The 21414-nt window shown below is 38.8% G+C and overlaps 1 protein-coding gene across 2 annotated transcripts in view; it reads right to left on the minus strand.

The window, feature by feature from the left end:
* TRHDE (thyrotropin releasing hormone degrading enzyme) overlaps positions 1-21414 on the minus strand; it is a 685146-nt gene that overhangs the window by 518183 nt on the left and 145549 nt on the right. For both annotated transcript variants that reach the window (XR_009743632.1, XM_061454791.1), the window contains exon 10: positions 5674-5762. Coding sequence is in view for 1 of the 2 variants with exons in the window: in XM_061454791.1 (XP_061310775.1) it covers positions 5674-5762 (89 nt within the window). In the remaining variant the exon portion in view is untranslated. The remainder of the gene's footprint in view (positions 1-5673; positions 5763-21414) is intronic.

Here is a 21414-nt window from a genome sequence, read left to right on the forward strand (position 1 = left end):
TTTACTGGAATTTGATGTTTGAGTCTGTGGAGTATCACACCCTTGTGTAAAAGAAATTCTTTCTTTTGGTGATTACAGCACTGAAAATTTCTATACACCTGGGCAATTTCTCCACTTACCATAAACACATTTATTAGTTTCCCGTTAAAAGTATTACAGTTACGGAAAATGTAGTCATTCCGTGTTAAACCCTACCTTAAACCAATCATGACTTTCTAAATAACAACAAAGATTTCATTCGGGAAGAAATCTGTCTTCAAAGGCTTTAGTTTGCTTCTTAAAATTCAATCTACAATAGATATACAATTGTACTTCAGATTAAAGGGATTTTTTTTTTTACTTTTCTTCCATCAGAGTTTTCCATGGTCATGTTTTGTCTGGCTGCCTCAGAAAAGAACATAGCTCTGAAACTTCTAGTTTTGCCATATACATATAGGAGACATTTAAGAGGAAATGGTTAATTTTATGACATTTATTTTGAACTAAGAAAATCAGTTAGGGTCTGATTCTAATTTTCCCTGCTCTGGAAGTGTGAGACAGCCCTCCAGCTGGTGCTAAAAACAGGTGGCTTGAAGTTCTGAGCACTCCCAACTCTCCAGCAACTTCAACTCCATCAAAACCAGCAGGAAAGATTGAAGCCTGCTCCTCTGCATGGCAACATGAGCACCCTGTGAGGCAGGTCTGGGTGAAGGGCATCCCTCTGCAAGACACTACTCCAATGCTGACAGAAGCGTGGGCTAAACACAGTCCTACTACAGTTTCAAGTGTTAGACTCTCGGCTGTTATTTTATCTTTTCATTTTATACAACCCTTAGCATACTAGGAAATTGGTTTATGCTGGTAGACTTCCTACTGGGACAACTGGCTCCATTTTCCTGCAAAAACAATTGCGCAAGAGTAGCACAATTTCATGCCAAGAACAGCAAGTGAAAATCTTCTGATGAAAAAAATATGTTCCATGAGGAATTTCGTTACAGTATTTTGTGAAAGAATACCGGCTTTAACTAAGTTCTGCAAATCTTACTGCAAGAGCTTTTCATACAGGGGGAAGACAAACCAGGAGAAAAAGTTTGACTCGTACAATCAACTAGATTGGAAAAGACCTTCAAGATCATCAAGTCCACCAAGCTTTTTCTATCTCACTTGCCACATCTCCATGTTGGAAAAAGAATGCTTTGGTGTAGTGAATAACACAATAAATGGAGAACACCAGTAAATACGTCTCACATACTTTTTGCCCAGACTACCTTTCCCCCCATTAACATTCTTATATGATGGAACTGCTGATGTCTATGGTGATACAAAATGTAAGGAGCAGTCTTCTCTTAGGATCGTTGCTCAGCTGTTGGGATAATGGGAATGATTCTGCCTTACTCTGTCAAAATCAGATTGCACATTTTGTATCCCTGGTCCTCACTGTAGCTGGCTAAAGTTATAAAGCAGGACCTATATATTTATTTTACTTACTCCTGCTTTTGAAAGCCAAAAGAGTGGAGTCTGGAAGCAACACAGGTCAAGCTCAGCAGCTTTGTCTCAAAAAAGAAAAGAAAGGGTATTTTTCTAATCCTGCACTAATTCTCTGTTCCCCAGTGGGCAGCCAGCAAACCCCAGCTCAGAAGCAGCTGCATCCTACAAAGCACTTTGTGGAGAAGAACCACTGTCAAGGGGCTTACAGCTGAAGTACAGATTTTCTAGCAGGAGGTGGAGTAATACAGTAAGTTGGAACTTGCTGTTTGGAAGGCAATTGCCCTGTTGAACTTTCTTTCCCCCACCTCATGGCAATCCTGCGGAGACACTAAGAGTCTGAATGAGAGCAACTTTACCAGAGGCAGGAAGGTCTATCAGAGGAATATTTCCCAGGGGCACAAGAAGACAGTCAAGATACAGGAGGTGGGAATGGAAACGGCAGGGAAGCAAACTGAAAAGCTGCATCAGTCTGTTCAGCAGCACTTGCTGAATTGCATGGACATATTTCCCACATGGAGCTTGAATGCCAGAACAGTCGCGCCCAGGGAATGGCAAGCATGCCTATGTCCAAAGCCTTGCTCACCTGTTTTGATGTGGATGCTAGCTAAACTTCCTCACTTGAGGTTAAAGTCCGTCTCTTGGATTTGCAGAAATGTGACAGGTGAGCCTATGCTTACACACTTAGTACACCTTCCGCATCAATTGCCAACATCTTCCCTCAAGTCCTGCTAAGCAGTTGTCTTGTGGGGATGGGCTGAATTCAAACCTGGTCCTTGACTTTTTACCCACTATTGATTTTGGGCTGACCCCAAAACACTGTGGACATTGTGTTCATATATCACTACAGAGACCACAAAAAGAAGCAACTTATCTAGAAGAAACAGAAACAAGCCATGGACTACGACAGAGCAGAAGTTTTGTTAACACTGATGATTTCCAGTGCTAGTGAAATCATTTATCCTTCAGCAGACCTACAAGACCGTAGCACGAAGAACATTGCAGCCATCTTACTGTGATGTCTCTGACCTCAGCACAGATAGGAAGACTAATCACGAGATGTCTCCTTCATCACTGGTTTAATTTTCAGAGGTTTAATAGATGTCACCCACCTGAAGCAGAATGGTCTCATTCATGGATACAGGGAGTGAACAGGGAAAAAGGTGGTGGTGACATATCTGTGCAACACTGTGACAGGAAACGAGACAGCTCCATTTCACATGCCCTGAAAAACTGAGCCAGTAGAAGGGTCATCTGATGGCCAGTGTATGAACTGGTAAGTGGGAAAATGGTTACATGAATGCTACAGCTCACTGGGCAAGGAGAAGAGGGACTCGCAGAAGCACTTGGAAGATGAAAACCTTCCAGCACTATGACTACATACTTTCCCCAAACAGGTGTGCAGAGCTACACTGAATATGAAACATCTTGGAGATAATGCACTTTGTCAGACAGTAGCCAAGGCCTGGCACTGTCCTCTCGACAGGATTTGTTGCAAAGGACAATGAATTAAACCTCAAAAAGACACTGCATAGTTGTAATTTCAGCATCCCTTCACCTTGGTGGTGTAAAGAATGGATAGAATAAGCTCTGTTGCCAGCAATCGGGATGATCTGCAATCATCTGAGCTAACCCTGCTCAGCATATTGAACAATCAGTGAGTTGCTTGTCTCACTATCTCTAGTATGTAGCCAGACACAGCCAACACAAGTAGAGAGCAGCAATCCAAGCATCCCATTTGATTGGCTCTTACAAGACTGAACAACAGCCTCTTACCCCTTGTTCATGAAAATTCCAACTGGCATTCTACAGTACTTTGATGAGGTCACAGACACAGTAGCAAAGAGGATGCAAAAATCAGTAATTCTCTCTCTTGTCCTTCTGGATGTACATGGACGAAGAGACTTTTCCATCAGCAAATCACTATACCTGGTGAACTCTAGTGCAAAGCAGCGGGTGTACTCCCCTAGGAATTTGTTATTTAAACTACTACAAAAAGAAGAATATTTCTTCATGGCAATAAATGTAGCTATTTCAAAGCTGCTGTGGTTTCATTTCTCTCAGGTAACACAGAGATAAGGATAATTTTATTGAAAAAAATAAGTGGTATGTCACGGTATCATAATAGTAGTTATTAACTTGGATCCTCTTCATTACTGGCAGCTTAAATGAGTTATGTGACTGGAACTACATGACAGACAACAGACAGCTGTACATCATCTCCTATCCACTCTTCAGGTTACACTGGAAGCTTCTTTAGTACAGCAGTTTAGTCAACAAGAAGGAAATGCCAGGTCCTTCCTAAAGAGGGCATGGAAACCACCCTCATGAACAGCATTTCCTCCAAATTCGATTTGTGTATCCGCATTCAATTGCACTCACATAAGAACAATGTGACCACTCCTACTTTGATAAATATCCTCTGGAGTAGTTTGTTTCACCTCCAGCTTGCAGAGATTCCCACACTATTCACTGGGACAACAGTGAAACTGTGTCCTCTGCACAACAGAAAGTCTTCAGGATTCTTCACATCCACAAGAACCAGTCTTGGAAGTCATCCTTTCCAGTCTCAGAATCCCTCCCACATCCCCATAAAACAAACATACCAGCTGCAGAAAATCACCAGGACTATCACAAAATCATCTATACCAGCCCCAACACATAACAGTACATACAGTGAATCACACACTGAGTACATCCAGGGATGTTCTTACTGAGTTTTTATGTTGAAGAATTCTCCAGCTGAGCTAAACAATAAGTAAAAGCAAGAGGACATCCTTGCTATAGTCATAAGTTTACAGTCTCATTTTCAATGAGGCACAGCAAATGAATGAGTGAGTAAGTAATGAGGAAGGACAAGGATAATGACAATAGGTCACAATGGCATTGATTCGCTACACAGGAAATTGATGACTCAAAAGGTTCCTCTTTAATTTCTGTATAGCAGCCACCCCAAAATCATTGCTCAGACTGGCCATCATTAATTTGTTGACTTCTTGAAAGCATTCCAATAGGAGCATTAGATCTTAAAGGAGTGGGTAGCGGTTTTATGGACTTGTTTCTCCACAGCACTCTGCAAGTAAAAGGCAATGAGGATGCAACTGTGCAGATAATCATGACACACTGAATGTTCAAGGCGGGAGCACAGGAAAGGAGGCATGCATGTGCAACCTAATGAGATAAGATGAAATGAGATGATCAACTCTCTCTGAAGTCAGTGAGAATGTTTCTATTAACTTCAATGAGTGTTCAATCAAGACCTATAGGACAAAAGTAGAGCAGGTCATTACAGCAGATTGTGAAAGTGCACAGGTTTTGAACTATTCTGCAGGTGTTAATATTAAAAAGTATGGCCAACATGGTATATGTCTGCAAAGTGAGGCAGCATTTGCAAAGCCCATGTGTCAAAGGGATGCATGGATCCTTCTTTTCCCTTCCCTATAATAATTTTATTCAAATTTCCACATTCCTTTCCTCACTCTCTTCAATTCTAGTCCAAAATTGTCAGCTGATGTAGCATGAACTCCCAAGGAAATAGATAAATATTTCACAAAGTACCTATAACAGGATTCCTTTTTTAGGTGAAAAAAAAAACACTGGTATCTATACCTAGCTGTCCTCAGGACAATAACTATTATGAGATGTAGGAACTGAGGAGGAAGAAAATAAGTAGTAATGCACTTTCGAGGTCCAGCATCTGGTTATCTAATAGAGAGAAGAAATACTTTGATAGATGAATAAGGAATTTTTTTAATGACAGCAAACATTTCTTAGCCCTGGTTTCAACTATGGATTAGCACTAAAAATGCTACAATTCTAAATACTTTGCATTTACTAGGTCATACTCATCAGATGCTTTGCTATAAAAATATTACATTTAACTTTCACCAATCTATAAAGTGAATTGCATTCATCAATGATTTGATATGTGCTGCTAAATACAAAATACTTAGCACTTAGGTACACATTTCTATGTAAATGCTTTTCATTATACTCTCTAACTTATGTGATAATTATAAATCCTTGTTACTCATCCTTCATTCCTCCTCCCTCCCTTCCCAAGTCTCCTTTTTTTTGTAATTCGTTTCAAGTAGCTAAAACTGGGTGCAGAGAAACTAAACAATTATCTAGGATCAATTTCAAAGAAACAGTTGAGGAAAACACAAGTATGCTTTATGAGATTCCACTGGGAGGAAAGTTTATTTTTACCTGATTTGTTAGACACCCATATAATTGCCTCTGATGAGATGTGGCTCGTATTTCCTACTGCAATTGTTAATGGAATCTGCCACAAGTAGCTGCAAGACAAAGGAGGGGGAATCTAAGAACAAAAATACTGTACTGATTGTTCTCACAGCAATCAGGGATCATGTCAAAGAAATCAAAACACAATTTCAGTAGCAGTGTTAAGATGTGGATTCTATCAAGTTACTTTGATTTTGAAATGCATTTGCTATTAGCAATAAAACAATGAAAAAGTCATTCATCTTAAAAAAAACCTAAATTATATTTTACATTTTTCACACACTATCATCATAATAGGACTCTTTTGCAAGACTTTCCTAATTTAACAAAGTGATTCACAAAGGAGGAAATAATGATTTCCCATAGACAGAACACTCTTTTATATTTATTTAGAAAAAGAGAATACCCAAGTAAAATATGCCTTGATTTATAGGAACCCCAAAGTTTAGAAATAACATACTCTTCTAGTAACTTCTTAGAAAGCTATGATGGGCTTTTATAGCTCCTGGTTTATAAAAACAAAACAAATGGGATGGCACTCCACTTCTTTGCACCATATATTATCACTTATGTGTATCAAGCTGGACAAAACATTCCATGTGGATTTGGAGATACGCTGGTATAATCAGACCCCAACTTCCTCACAGGGTATCACAAATTATTTGCCATTTATAATTTATAGGTTATAATCTACTTAAGACTCTTATCTCAAGAAACAGGAATTGACTGTATGAAGTCAATCTTTTGGGGGAGAGATGGAAGGGATGAATTTCTGTGTCTTCATCATCACCTTTAGTCCTGAGCTCTCAAAAGTATCATTTCACCAACCAGTGAAAGAGCACCATTTTCCTCACACGCCTGCCATGTGATTTTGTACACCAGTCATGGGGAAGCACTCAGTAATGGTACCAGTGGTACCTTTGTCTAGGGAGTCTGTGCATTCAAGCAAGGCAGAATGGCAAGAGAACAGCCCCAGCTTAGGTAACGCCTTACGCTACCAATTTGATGCCAAATAAGTATATCTTTTCAGATTGATCATGTTAAGATAATGCAAGGATGATTGTCGGCAAGTTCTTGATGTCGACATCAGCTTCTCTCCCACTAATACACAAAACCAAAATTAGCCTATGGTACTAAAAAGATAAGTTTGCTCCTTTCTGCTTACTCAGAAGCTTTCTCCACTGAACTACATACACCACTCAAATGTGCCACAATTGCAGTGCTGGCTTGCAAGGCCTCGCTTCGGGGTGGGGGGGATAGGGTTAAAAAAAAACCTGTCCTGCCAACCCTGCTGCCACACTTGGCTCCTGGCTCCCCACCCATTTGCAAAGAGCCCCTGTACACAAAGAAGTTTGCAGCACTTGGAACAGCACTGTGTGTGTCAGTAAACACTTATCTATACAGCAGTGATTCAGTAGAGAGGGGGAGATACTTGGAAAACGACACAGCTGAAAGAGCTACGAGTGACACTGAAAGAATATATGACATTTATTGCCATATGGAGAAAATAAAAAGGTCCCATGTGATTTTGGGTTCTCTGAATGTTGTAATTATGACACACTGGGAAAATTACTAAATCTGCTCATGTTCTGAAGACAAACTCCACATGAGCACATGGTCTGACAGACATTTTTGGATAATTAAGCTATGGCATTTGAAAATGCTACTGCCTTTATCAGTCTGCCGACTCCATGTGCTGGACATTACCACCCCTCCAGAACACAGCTAGCAGAAGAGGAAGTCTAGTGGTGCATTAGCTTCTCCAGTTTTCAGTGTGTCATTGGAAAACAGTTTGCTTCATTGTTGGCGCAACTAATATTCTGGAGTATGAACTGGAGTAACGAGGTGAAAACGTGTTGCGTGTGTCCTGCAGTAACTTCTGGGTTTGACAGGCAAGGGCACTGAGGAGATGCTGCAAAAGGATGTACCAGAGTGCATCCTAGCAAACACACTTACTAGACAACTAGCAGTGTTTTAGAGCCTGTTAAAAAAAACTTCTAGGAGATAGAATCCTCTTTAAAAATACATCCAGTTCTAAAGAATTCTCCAGAATGAAAAAGATGCTGGCAAACTGTTATGAAGAAAAATAAGGCTAAATTAAGAGTAAGGATTGTATGTTATTTGAAAGATTAGGAACTTTGGCATTTGAAAAAAAATAAAACCTGCATTTGCATGGTATTTTTATGACTCTTGGGATAACTCATACTGAAAAAGTTAAACTGAAAAATAAAAGATATGGAGAGCTGCCCATGTACCTGTGATTTAAAAATATATATACACATACAGCAGTATTTGTGTATGAACATACACATGGACACCTGTTATTTTGGGAAAGAACTTCATAGGAAGATAATCTGTAGATTCAATATCTATCCAGCAAAGTATTTTATATTACTTTGTATTATTTTATATTAGCTCCAACTAGGTAAATCCTATTGAAATGAGGACAGATCCTACTCTGAAAGGTGATGTAGCTGTGGAACAGAAGCCACATAAGCTACTCATCCTCAGAAAACATGTGTGGATTTACACGTGGAAGATCAGTACTGGTAGATTTAATTTTCATCTCCCCAGGGTGAGAGATCTCCTGATGCTCTTGGCACTCTCCAGAACCACCAAATATGATCCTCTTGGTTATTGATTTGCCAAGTGATTTAACAGGTGAGTCACAGATTTCTTTTTAATAGACATCTCCAGAATCCCTTTTTTCCTAATTTACTGCTGCTTTCTCTGTATAGTTATATGTTTTCTCTTTCCAGTCCTCTTCATTCTTGGTAAAACTTCTGCCAGTGTTGCAGAAGAATCCGTGGCTAACTTTTAACTGTGTGTGAGGGGGACGAATCTGGCTGACCTTTCAAGAATTTTTTTAAAATGAATTCTCCTACAAACCATCTCTGAGTGAACTGTATGGACTGTGTTCTCCAGGAAGAAGCAAGCTCTTTTTACACTTTTCTATCACACTCTTCTATTTTACAGAGAAATGGTGAAAAAAGAGACCCAGTTGCCTGTTTTCCTCTTGCTCTGTCTAGGAGTAGTGCAGATCCTTTATTTATTCTTTATACATTAGGAGCACCACTAGTGTGTATGCATTTGAGCAGGGAAAAATGCATCCTGTTCCAGCTGCCTCCTGTGACAAACCAGTTCCAGTGAAAATAATAACCTAGACTTGAGGACCCAGTGACTAGGGCAACAGGACTTGACACAATCCATTTAGTTCTCCTGCCCTCATGAATATGTCTGCCAGAATTGAATGCCTGCTTATGTAGAACACTCAGCCCCTGGGTGAAATGGAGCTATGGAATGGCGTGTTTAATCTGCTTGAGATGCTGCTGAGCTTCAGAGGGATCCACACATGTCTCTCTGGATACAAATATGATCACCTCAAAAGGGAGCTAAAGGCAGACCAATTAATTGCAGGGAAACAAAGGGCTATTTCAGGACTTTAAGAAACAAACTCTAAGGATGATGAGGAGAGACATATAAAATTGGAACAGACATGGTAAATATGACCTGTGCTGAAAATAACATTGTTTAGTCATTAAAGTCTTGAAGAGAGGTAGGAAAGGGGGATGTTGTTTAAGGTAGTATAAAGAAGCATTTTATCGTTGATGTATAAGTGAGAAACCATTAATGGGAAATAGTTAAATTTGGATAATATGCATAAGTAAACCTAATGTATTGGTGATTTTTTGTTGTTGCTTTTTTTTTGGTAGCACCACCTCAATGCATAATACCAAAGTGTGTTAGCATCTCCATTCATTTTAAAGAATAGTCAAAGGGACTTGTTCAACGAAGTAATACAATCTTGCATCTGCCAAGGTACATGCAATGTTAGAAGCTAGCTAATTATGTTCTACTTGGATTATATAGTTTTTTTTTGTGTTGAGCGTTACGTATTGATTATGTAGCCCGTATTAGTATACTTTCTCACAGAAAGCGATAGTATTTGTGATGAGTACTTGTTTATGCCTTGACTTCCAACAGATAAGAATTGAGATCCCTTCCTGAGTGAATTCTGAGGTCATAAAGTATTAAGTAAACATGATGCCTCACCCTTCTGCCCCTGATGGACAGTAATGTTGTAGTAATATTGAATTTTCAGTGGCAAAATAAATTGCCTTCTGTGTAAAGAGCTATGAAAAGCCAGAAAAGGGTAGAAGTTTTATTCCCTCTGCTGAAAAAAACCAAAGATGTATGGTCATTAAAAAAGAAAAGTCAAGGCTCCTGGAGCTTCAGATTTTGCACAACTTTTCAACTATTTTTTCATATTATTGAAAGTTTTTGCTGAGATGTAAACCCATATGTTTTCAAGATTCATCTTCCCAGTACCCATGATGCACCAAGCTTCCACCCACTGCCAGCAGTGAATACAATGCTCTTCCAGTACATTTCTCCTTTCTTCCCTGCATTCAAAACTAAACATAGAAGTTAATCTATTCCTAGTTCATTACTCACAGAACAATGGAGGTATCTGCTCAATACTCAGAAGCTTATTATCCTTGGTTGCATTATAAATAGTATACAAATAATGTGATTGCTTCATATAAAGTCACAGAACAGCTGTACCTAAAATACCACAGCAGAATTTAGCTTACCTTCTTTTTGTATAGGAGAGGAAGTGAACAATCACATCTCTCTATATCCTTCTTCTTTTACAGATCTCTGGGTTAAAGATTACTAATATATCCTGCTGTTCTTTATACAGAAACTATACTTCACCCTTCATACTGCCCATCTCTGTATTTTTTCTATATCTGTTATACTCTTTTCCAATCCAGAAAGCCAGGCTTGGCGTCAGTGCATTTAAGGCATGTCTGCCACAGATTAAGAGCATCACAGTTCTTTTCTCTTCTACTCTCTTTATACTTTTTCTAATGTTACTTTCCTGCTAATCCCTACTGTTTCATTTACTTGCTTATGTCTGAACACTGAGCTGATGCTTACAGAAAACTACCTACCACAGCTCAATGATCTCTTCCCTGACAGAACAGTTTCTTCAGAACCCACCACTAGGCATCTAAAATAGGACTGTTTTCCCCACGTTTATCACCTCATTAACAGCACTGAACTTCATTGGTCATTTTATCACTGCATCAACTGAGGAATACTTCTGTAATCTTGGTAATTAACATTTGTTTCTACTCTTCTAACTCCCTCACAAGCCTCACATTACCAGAAAACTCTGTCACCTCACTCTTCCATGCCCTTTATCACATGACTGAATAGGAAAAACTTGAGCACAGGCTGCTCAAGAATTTAATGGGCTATCCCCCTCTAATGAGAACTCCAACAGTTAATTTCTCACTTTTTGTGTATTTAACTGAGATCTTATTCAAGTACAGATTATTTTCTTTAGGAATCTTTAATGAAGAAGCTGGACCTCCAAAAATACATACAGAACAGTTAAAATGACAAGAGGCTGGATACATATAGATACGGAAGATGTCTATTAATAGCCTGATTATATACTTAGCTAGGAAATCAAAGGACCATGACAAGGTAGGAGAACAGAACAACATACAGACTTTAGATAAATAATACTATTTTTTTCAGTACATCTAATGACAGGAGAATAAGGGGAAACATTAAAATACTATGTAGAAAAGCAAATTAAGTGATCTGCCTCTTAGCATAACATAATAATATAATTAATATAATAAAATTTTAAAGTGTAGTGGCAATCATGAACTTAAATCATAGAGAGATTTAGGTGGGAAGAGACCTTAGAAGATACAGCCCTCTGCTCAAATGTGCTAACAGCACAGAACAGTTTCATTGTAGGTAGAACATGAGACAGAGGAGGATACACAGGCCATATGGCATCACGCAAAGCCAATCAAGTCAAATGTGGCAAATGATTTGGTTTTTTCCCTAATGCCTCCCACTGCAAAGTATCTACAGAGCTACTTTCAGAAAAGCTGAACACCAGAAGCTGTGTATACCTTCAAACAGCTTACTAAGCTGAGAAATGAAATTGTGAGTTGTTAAAATTATCCCAGAATGGAAAAAACAGAAATTGTATACCCATCGGCTGGTAATGGTGAAATCTCAAGCATCAGTCTTCTGTGACTCAGTTTCCTAGGCTAAATTCAGTTGTGCAAGGCGGTGTCCAATGAGCTGCTGTAGGGTACCTGAAGTATCTGCCATGGGCTCCTGCCCATATAGTGGCAGCACAAGGTCAAGTAAGCTATATGAGGGTGCCTCTATGGCACCAGTAACCTGTGCAAGCAACTAAATGGGCTATCCATCTACTCGATGTTGACAACATTCTCTTCCACAATTAAACAATTTCCTGAGGAAACTTGTTCATTTCTAACTGAAAAAGGGAATTCTTTCAAACCAAGCTTCTTGCAAGAAAGAGAAGGCTCTGGCATAGATTTTCAAGTACAGTGTTTAAAACAGGCATTTAAAACAGTACTGTTTTACATAAAAATTTCCAGTTTGCTGATTCAAAATGAATTTCAGCTGGGAATACAAGTTAATTGAAAGAAGAAGTTAAAATGAGTGAAACTGAAATGTAAGGTACTGAAATCGCAGAATTTAAATGAACTAAACCAATTTTACCAAAAAATTCTGCTTTGATTTTTGTCCTGATTCAGTACAGGAAAATGTTTTGATATGTTGAAAATTTCTGTGGGATGGGAATCCATTTCCTGCTCATCTGCAACACTTACTAATCGTTGTAAAGTGTTCTGAGAACATAACAATCTAAGGCTTCATATCATTGAAAGATATGATTAACGCTACTTAATGCAGAGATAAAGTGAGGCATAAAAATAATTTAAAAGCAAGAAGGATTAAAAAAAAAAGGCAAGAGTAAAACTGACTGTTTAAGACACCTGCCTCCTTGTTTTAACCACCAGAATTTAATATCCAAAATGCCAACTCTGTCTATTCAGTTAAAGATAAAAGGCTGGTACATTCAGAGCTTTTGAAGCTGAGAAACAGGGATCAAGGACTCTTTGGCATTAGTTTCTCATTCTCAGCTCTCCAGAAGGAGAATGCTGAAATTTCATGTACACAGAGACATATGCTCGGGTGAGCAGCACTGAGTCTGAGGAGACACCTTCCTGGTGTGGCCCTTGCAAACAGTGATGATTCCTTGATTAGGTTACGATGCTGACAGAGGCATTTCTTACCAAGGGAATACCATCCTCATGAATTCATGTTATTGGGATTTCACAGACAAAAGAACACAAAAGCAAAGTAGTGAGAAAATGTGACCTTTTGGAAAGCAAGTAAGCTTTACAGAACAAAATGAAAACTAAGAATTAAAGATTTGTATTTTTACTTCAGTTGCATACTTGGCTGATCTGCAGAGACATATACAAATACTGGCTGGTAAAAGAAGCATTTAGCTGCATGGCTACTAGAGTTTCTGGCTTATAACCTTAAAGCCTATTAGAAAATAAAGGGCACAGAAAGTTGATAACATGAGCTAAAGGATAACACACTAAAGGATAGTGAGGTTTGGAGTTTGGACATTAAATCAGTATAGCAGTTCTCCTTGCCAACACAACTGCAATTTCCGTTAGCAAAGTGTACTGGTTTTGGCTGGGTTTCCTTCATAGTAGCTTGTATGGGGCTGTGTTTTGGATTTGTGTGGGAAACAGTGCTGATAACAGAGGGATGCATTATCACTTATTGCTGAGCAGTGCTCACACAAAGTCAAGACCTTTTCTGCTCCTCACATTACCCATGAGCAGGCTGGGGGTGCATAAGAAGTTGTGAGGGGACATACCCGGGAAAGCTGACCCCAACTGAACAAAGGGATATTCCATACCATATGGCATCATGCTCAGTATATACAACTGGGGGAAGGAGGAGGAAGTGGGATATGTTTGGAGAGATGGGATTTATCTTCGCAAGTAACTGTTAGTCATGATGGAGCCCTGCTTTCCTGGAGATGGCTGAACACCTGCTTGCTGATGGGAAGTGGTGAATGAATTCCTTGTTTTGCTTTGCTTGTGTGCACAGCTTTTGCTTTACTTATAAAACTGTCTTTACTCATGAGTTTTCTCAGTCTTACTCTCCTGATTCTCTCCTCCCTCCCACCAGACGGGTGGGTGAGTAAGCGGCTTTGTGGTGCTTAGTTGCTGGCTAGGGTTAAACTACAACGCAACAAGAAGGCCTTTGTTTTCAGTGAATTTTGAATATTAACATAGTGTAAGATTTAAAAGTAACTTAACAGAAAACCTGAAAGTGTATTTAACTAATCTATGAAATTACAAGCCTTGTTGCTGTGATACCTGGAAACATTTATTCCTAGGCTGAGAGCACCAACAGACATAAGGTGATCAGTGGGACATAAGGTGATCAGTGGGAAACAAGTGAAAGCTATTGAACAGCACAACAGCTTTAGAGCTCCCTACTACAGAAAGAGATTATACATGAACTGTAACTCAGCAGTACCAGAGAAAATTTTGTAAGCCACACTTCCTAAAGAGATTGTGTTGGAAAAATAATTTACAAGCATCACAGAAATTTTCCCAGGTTATACATATAGTATACATATAGTATCTCATTCAGAAAAGAATATTTCAGGTTCCATGGGAAGCTCATGTGACTATCACAGGAAATAACATAGTTTTATTAAGTGTGATTCTACAGTGTTATTTCTGTTTAATGGATAAGGAGTTGATGATATATTCATGTTGTGAATATCATTCTCACAAGACTGAAGAGCACAGAGATTTCATTAGATTTAATACATGCCAGTAAAGTGATTGTAGGCTGCACCCAGAGGCATAACACAGCAGAAGATGTTATTCCCCCTCTCACAAGTATCACACCTCCTACATTGAGCCAGGGTGTCAAGGGATTCCTTGTACCCTGTCAGCATGGAGGATGGCAGACAGGAAAGGAAGATTTCACAAACTCTGCAGCAAAGATAAATACAAAATGAAAAATTGATAAAGGAGAACAATTTGAAGGAACTGAGATCAACTGAGTACAGCTCGGAGGCATTTACTGATTGTCTCCATATGCCCAGTGTGATCTTAATTCTTGTTCTCAGAGTGAGAACAAGTTTAGTGCAAGAAGGAAGAAGTTTAGTGGAAGCAACGAGAAACGGGTGATAATCACTGGTGAACGTATGTGCAAGTGGGATGAAAAAAGTAAACAGCAGACTTTTTAATCAAGTGAGAAGTTAGAATTAGCCAACTTGAATTCGAAAAGGACAGCACTTAGGTTTTATTTGCTGGAATAAGATTGCTGGTGCCTGAATTGGACAGGACTTCCACAAATCCTGCAGACAGACAATTTCTGACTACAACACGTTATGCCATGAGGAAACGAAGAGAGCAGGAGAAGTGTACCACACCACATTACTTGTGGGATGCATATCAAGTGCTTGCTGGCTTGAGCAAAATGAAGAAAGGAAATGGTATTAAGGTTGGGATTCTGGGGTTTTAGGGGTTCTACCCTCACCCAAGTCTAACAGACTGGTCAATGAAAAAAAGGAAGCTAAGGGGGAAAAGGGGACAAAGAAGTTAATAACAGTGATAAAACGACTGACAAAGACTGAAAGCAAAAGACTGTGGAAGTATTTACTCCCTGATCATTCTGGACTATGCTGGGCAGAGGCATTTCCAGTCCCTTTACAAACAAAAGGTAAGAATTTGGACTTTTGGTGGACTCTGTGAATTAAAGACAGTGCTCCAGCATAGTCCTTAGGAAGCTCTATCTGACTATTTTTTTCATCCAAGACTCCAGAGATAACTGAATTAGAATGTCATGTAATACACATATGGAATTGCCTAAACAGATAACCGCAACTGAGACACGAGTCAGAAATTAATGGTCTTCATGTTCATGTCTTCTATATCTAACAGGGTCAAAACCTAACAGAGCTTTTTGTATCGGTTTCTTCTTTCTCACTAATGCCTTACCTATGGAAGAATTCAAGTTTTCAGTCAGAGCAACTGATCAACCAAAACCGCCCAGAGGGGTCAGCTCTAATAGGTACTGCCAGGCAGAGAATGGCTTGACCACCTGTTAGATCTTAATAGGCTCCACGGCAGATGTGTTAGTTTTTGAGGAGTACTGCAAGTTTCTAATAGAAGTGAACTTAATAGATGCTTCACAGATGAAATCAATCTGTAGAGCAGTCTTGCTTTTTAATTACTAATACTTATCTACTTTGAGGTTTTCAAAGCTGCTGATTGGACATGTAGTTATACCTAAAAATACCTAATATGTATTTCAGAGGGAAGAAAAACCTGGGGATTTGGAAGGTATTTGGAATTGTGGGCCTATTATAATTTTGAATACAAACCATGCTTAGCTGAATACATGAAGGAAACTATTGATAATATTTATAGTTTGCAGAAATACTTAGAATTGCATGAGAGGGTGACTAGGAAGTTTATATTCTACTCCTGACAGATGCTAGCACTTCTGAGATGACTTGCTTCTGATAGTAAGCCTCTTTTTTGCAGTTCTGCCTCAATACAGCTGCTAATTTTTCAGATTTGTCTATTATGTATGCTTTCATTCAGAAACTCACATTTAAAAAAAGCAATCATATTGGTATATTCTAAAATAATTGTTGATAGTCCTTCTAAGAGTATTTCTAGAATAGATCACGGGTTGTTTGGTTTTTTTCTGTATAAGTGTCTAAATACAAAGATATGGAGGGGAAAACATTTTCAGTGCCGACAGAGGATTGCTGAAATGTATTTTAGAGGCATGTATTTTAGTACAGTCTTTGACACTGGAATTCATCTGTAACCAGAACAGTGATTAACATGTTTAACAGCAATGTACTTCATGGTTTTCCTTTACTCTGTCACAATTCTAATTCTTCATGGATTTTACAAGAATATTTGGAATAATTTTCAGCAATAAATAAGTCCTAGAGCTGAAATAGGGAAAAAAAAATTACATTCTCCAGGAGTCTTATGTCAAACACAATGCAAATGCAATGAAATCACAAAATTCCAGAGATAAGGTTTCAGTGTGTAACAGCAGCACTAGCATGAAAAAACCCATGTGTGGCTCTGCACTGTGAGACTGCCTTAAGCTGACAGCATGCATATTCCATGAGAAAACAGATGTGTGCCTTTGGCCATCCTATATGAACCCCACTCTCTTTCAGTCTGATTGCTTTTTTAAGGGTGGACACAAGATAATTTAAAAGGGTTAACTTGAATTAAATTACCCAATTTGTAAAGAAAAAAAAAATTGCATTATCTGATAATCATAAAATATTATCTGACTATAATTATCTGATTATAATTATCAGATTACTAAGCCTTCTGCAAAGTTCTGTGTAGTTTTAGCTGAACATTTCATACCAAAATAAGTTCTAAATCAGGCTGCTATAAATACTATGGGGCTCTCTAAAACTGACTCATTTCAGTGTCAGTGCTAGCAGAGTACCTTACTAAATTTAGAAAAATAGTGTAGGCAAAGAACAAATACTACAAATTCTTCGTCAGTACATGCTTTCTCCTCTCTGCCTAACATCACCTTTTCACACTAAACCACAAAATGCTTCATTTTCAAAAGTGACAAGCAATTTTGGGTGCTGAGTTGGAGATGGATAGAAAGATGATGGTTTTCAGCAGTGTTAAGTCTATTCTAACAGTGCCTCTTTACCCTTCAAAAAAGGCTCTTACCTCTCTGGCATCCTCTGCTCAGTTTCGCAACAGTACAAAACTTCCTTACAGAATAGCACAGGTGGAGTTGATCATGCAAACCCCACCTCTGTGCTGTCCTTTACCCATGAGCGTAGGCGCTTGACTACAGAGTGCAGATCTGAGATTTCACCATTAGAGCGGAAGGATGCCTTATGGGCTGAAGAGGTAGGCCCACTAGTAGGAATGAATAGCATCTTAGCTATGCCTACCTTCCTCCAACTTGTTCTCAGAGACTTACTGCCAAGCATTTCTCAGTATATTCCAATGTTCAGTTCTAATTTTTACTATTGCAAATTTAAGAGAGATGAAAATATAATTCCTACTATAGTTTCTCTTTCCTCAGTAAACTTCCCTAAAAGTCCTCCACCAGTGTATCTCCTTGATAAAATCTGAGATTCTACTACTGAGCATGAAGGCTCACAGAGAGATAAGACAAAAACATCCATTATTGGCAACTTAAGAAAGAAAAAAAAAAAAAGGAAGTGATAAAAAAGGAAGCATGTTAGTAGTTTCATCTTCTGGTCTACAATGAGCAATCTACATCTGTTTTTTACAAAGCCAACAAAATATTACATTGATCCACCTTCCTCCCTTCCATTATACTTGTCTCTGCCAAATGTTGCTTGTGCTTTCCACAATCTGCTCTTTACTTCACTAAAATCCCCATCTTAACCACCTTCTCCATTCCCCTGTTTTTCCGTATTTGCCTATTCCAGCTACACAACTTTAACGCTCTCAACTACAGCTCCTGTCTGCATCCTGCCACACTGCATTCCCTTTCCCTCTTCCTGCATGTTAGGTAGCTCCCCACCAGCACTAGCACTGCTGCCATGATTCTTTCTATTCTTCAACCCCCACCTCACTCTGAATTAAAACAGTGCTGCCCTCTAGTACATGCTCCGTTGCTTACCATTAAATTGATTTAATTAATGTGAGTTAATTAACTAGTTTGGGTATCTAGCAAGTTCCTAGACTTAGTACTAGCAAATATAAGGAAAGTAACACAGTCTACAGTGGTAATAAAATACAGCAGCAGCTTCTCCCTGTCAGCCTAACTTCTGTCACAATACAAGTGCTGCCACTGCACAGGAAGCAATGAGGCAAAGTTACCTATGGATGGGTTTAAACCGCCACACCTATTCTGTCTGCTTTAGCATTCTACAGTTCTAACACTGAAAGCTGCCCATATCCCATGCACCAGATTTTGTTCACAAATAGAAGCTATGAAATGGTTTTGGAAATAAAGTGCTAAATTCCAATTGCCATTTCTGAGCTCATTGCTAGCAGCAAAACCTTGCTTAAGAGACATCAGCATAGATATGTGCAGTAACAAATTTTAAGAGCATTCCCTATTCTGATTTAATAATAATGCAACAATCAGACAGCCTCTAAAATAAATCCTACTGCAGCAAGCAATGTGCAGTGCAAGTATTGGGCTGGCAAACACCAGCACCCCAGATCAAAAGCGCTTCCCCCACTTGTGCCTGGGTCAGACAGGCTTCCTCCAGGTCACTCACAGAAGCAGCCCTTCTTGCCGGCTTGTTTGGAGGATCAACACCCTGCACTGTCCTCTCTCAGGCTGCTGGAGTTAAGGACTGTCCCTAGACACATTTAAGGACAAAATCTATTGGTGTCATAGAGCTGTCCTCTACTAACAACCTGTGTACACACGAAGAGAAGGAGCTCCCTGCACTTTTTCACTCTTCTGCGAGAACAAATATTTTAAGTCCATGCCTGACCAGCAAAAAAAAACTAGTTAAATCAATATCCAGCTGTGTTCACACACAGTTCTGTGCTCCACTAAGGATTCTTGGCTTTTTAATCTCATTCCTTGATAATTCCATTTTCTCTGTGCCTAATACACTGGTATCTTCCTCTCCTAGAGCCCATTCCCTTCATCGTTATTATAGCTGATATAGAGGCACTCAGGTCAGTCAAGATGAACCAGAGTACCACATCTGCTCCCTAGGCAGCAACACAAAAGTTGTTTCTAGTAGAAATGCTGATATGAGCTCAATGTTTCAGGTATAGTAAAGATGAAAGGCATAACAAGAAAACACTCAAAGGACATGAGAAAATAGAAGATCAGAGGCTATTTCCCAGAGAAAGGGAAGTAAATGAGCACTTCTTCTTCTATTTACACTTTGTTAGCCCTTTTTCCTCAGCTTATTGAACAATATTTGTCCATATTATGGTTCTTTTTATTACATAATTAATACTACATATGCTACATTATTCCTCAATTGCTCTAAGAAGATCTTAAAGATACTTAAGAGCATTCGCTTTGTGCTCCTCACATTTTGTGTTGTGTTTAACCAGCCCCTCAGCTGACAAGCAGAGTATGTTCCCCACCACTGCCCAAGTGATAATGCCATACAAGTAAGGATACACATGGCAATACTAAAACACAGCAATGCTTTTACTATTCAAATAATTATCAGGAAAGGGACAAGCAAAACCCTTTTTCCACAGAGCTTGAATAAATGAGCTTTGTGTAGGACATTCAGAGACTTAAAGGGAAATAAATTCTGCAGTTAATCATTCATCTTGGAGTGGAGTGACTGCTGGGTAGCTCTGCTGCCCATTGTAAAGCCTTTCAGTTGTCGTAATTACTACATGGTGTTAGACCCATGGGTCTGTACAGCTCTGGTTTTGCTGGTCATGTCCCTGGTTTGCACCATTAGACTGAAGATTTCCTAGTCCAGCCACACAAAGAAAGCACAGAGGATCACCACATTACAGCATGTATGAATACCCTGTCCGTATCCTGGTTTGTACCTCTTCCTTTTTTCTCTTTCCTCACAGATAGCTGTGTTCAATGCTTAGCAAGACATTTCCCTTTAGGAGATTATAATAAATAAGCAAAGATTAGTTATGGAAACTGCATGCATGATAAGAACACTATACAAGTGAGTACTACCTCAACAACACGAACTTAATTATTTTGATAATATTGGAAAGGTTATTTTTCCACTTTTGAAGAGACAAGCTCTGCATATTTTTTAAAGGCAAAACTTAAACCTATAACCACAAAGCTTTGGTCTGCTCTTCAATACAGTATATAAAAGGTTTATGGATTTCATCAGAACTGATTAGTTTATTGTCTAGACCACAGATTATTTTTCATAAGATTTCTTGTCATATCTGTGAGCCATTCCTGTAATGATGGATGAGACTAGTGCCTTAAAATCATCATTTTCTCTGTCAGCAGGGAAACTCACTGAACCCTGTCAGATGGAATATCACCTCCTCTCCTGCAGCCTCACAATGTAAGGGCATAATCTGCTCTCACAGGGGTATACGGGAGTCCAGGATTGAAACTACACATAACTAAAGCATTGCTATTCAGGGGAAGACTATGAATTACACAGTAATTACAGGAGTTTTAAAATTTTGCTTGGATAAACTGAAATTGCTACTGAAACATTGTATGAGCCACAGTCTTCAACATTAAAATCAAAGCCCACGATTTTGGCCCTTCTGAGAAATGGAGTTCCTAGAAACAGTGCCTGTCAATGTTAGTTTTATTCTCTCATAAAATGAGAACTATGTATCATGTGAAGCACAAGTGTCAAGTAAAATCTGTATTCAGTTTGCAAAGAAGTGAAATTGTGTACCCTCTATAATTTCAGGCCAATTGTTAGAGCTTGGCATGCTGTACAGTTGATTCTATGCAAACAAATCGCAGTTTATACATGCATGGCCCTTGAAACACATTTTTTTCTGCAGTTTTAGAGAAAATGAGTCTGACTGTACATAAGGTGGGAAAATCAACTATATGTAATCATTCCCTTCTGCAGCAGAATTAAAGACACAATCAAATGGACTACACAGGATTAGGAGTAAACCACTGCCAAAGGTATCAACAGTTTTCACTTTTACCACTTATCACATAGAAATATCTGCTTACTGCTTCTATATCCCTCTATATGCTTTCAGAGAGAAACCACTGAATGGTTCACATTTCATTTTTAACAGTTAATTGCTACATAAATATGTAGCATAAAGCACAGACATAGAATTGTTCTGAAATATTCACTTGCCTCTTTATTTACATTTCTTA

The sequence above is a fragment of the Pezoporus flaviventris genome, unplaced genomic scaffold (assembly GCF_033815535.1).
Source record: "Pezoporus flaviventris isolate CSIRO_AGI_PZ_B2104156 unplaced genomic scaffold, CSIRO_AGI_Pfla_v1 ptg000016l, whole genome shotgun sequence".
In the NCBI taxonomy this organism is placed as follows: domain Eukaryota; kingdom Metazoa; phylum Chordata; class Aves; order Psittaciformes; family Psittacidae; genus Pezoporus; species Pezoporus flaviventris.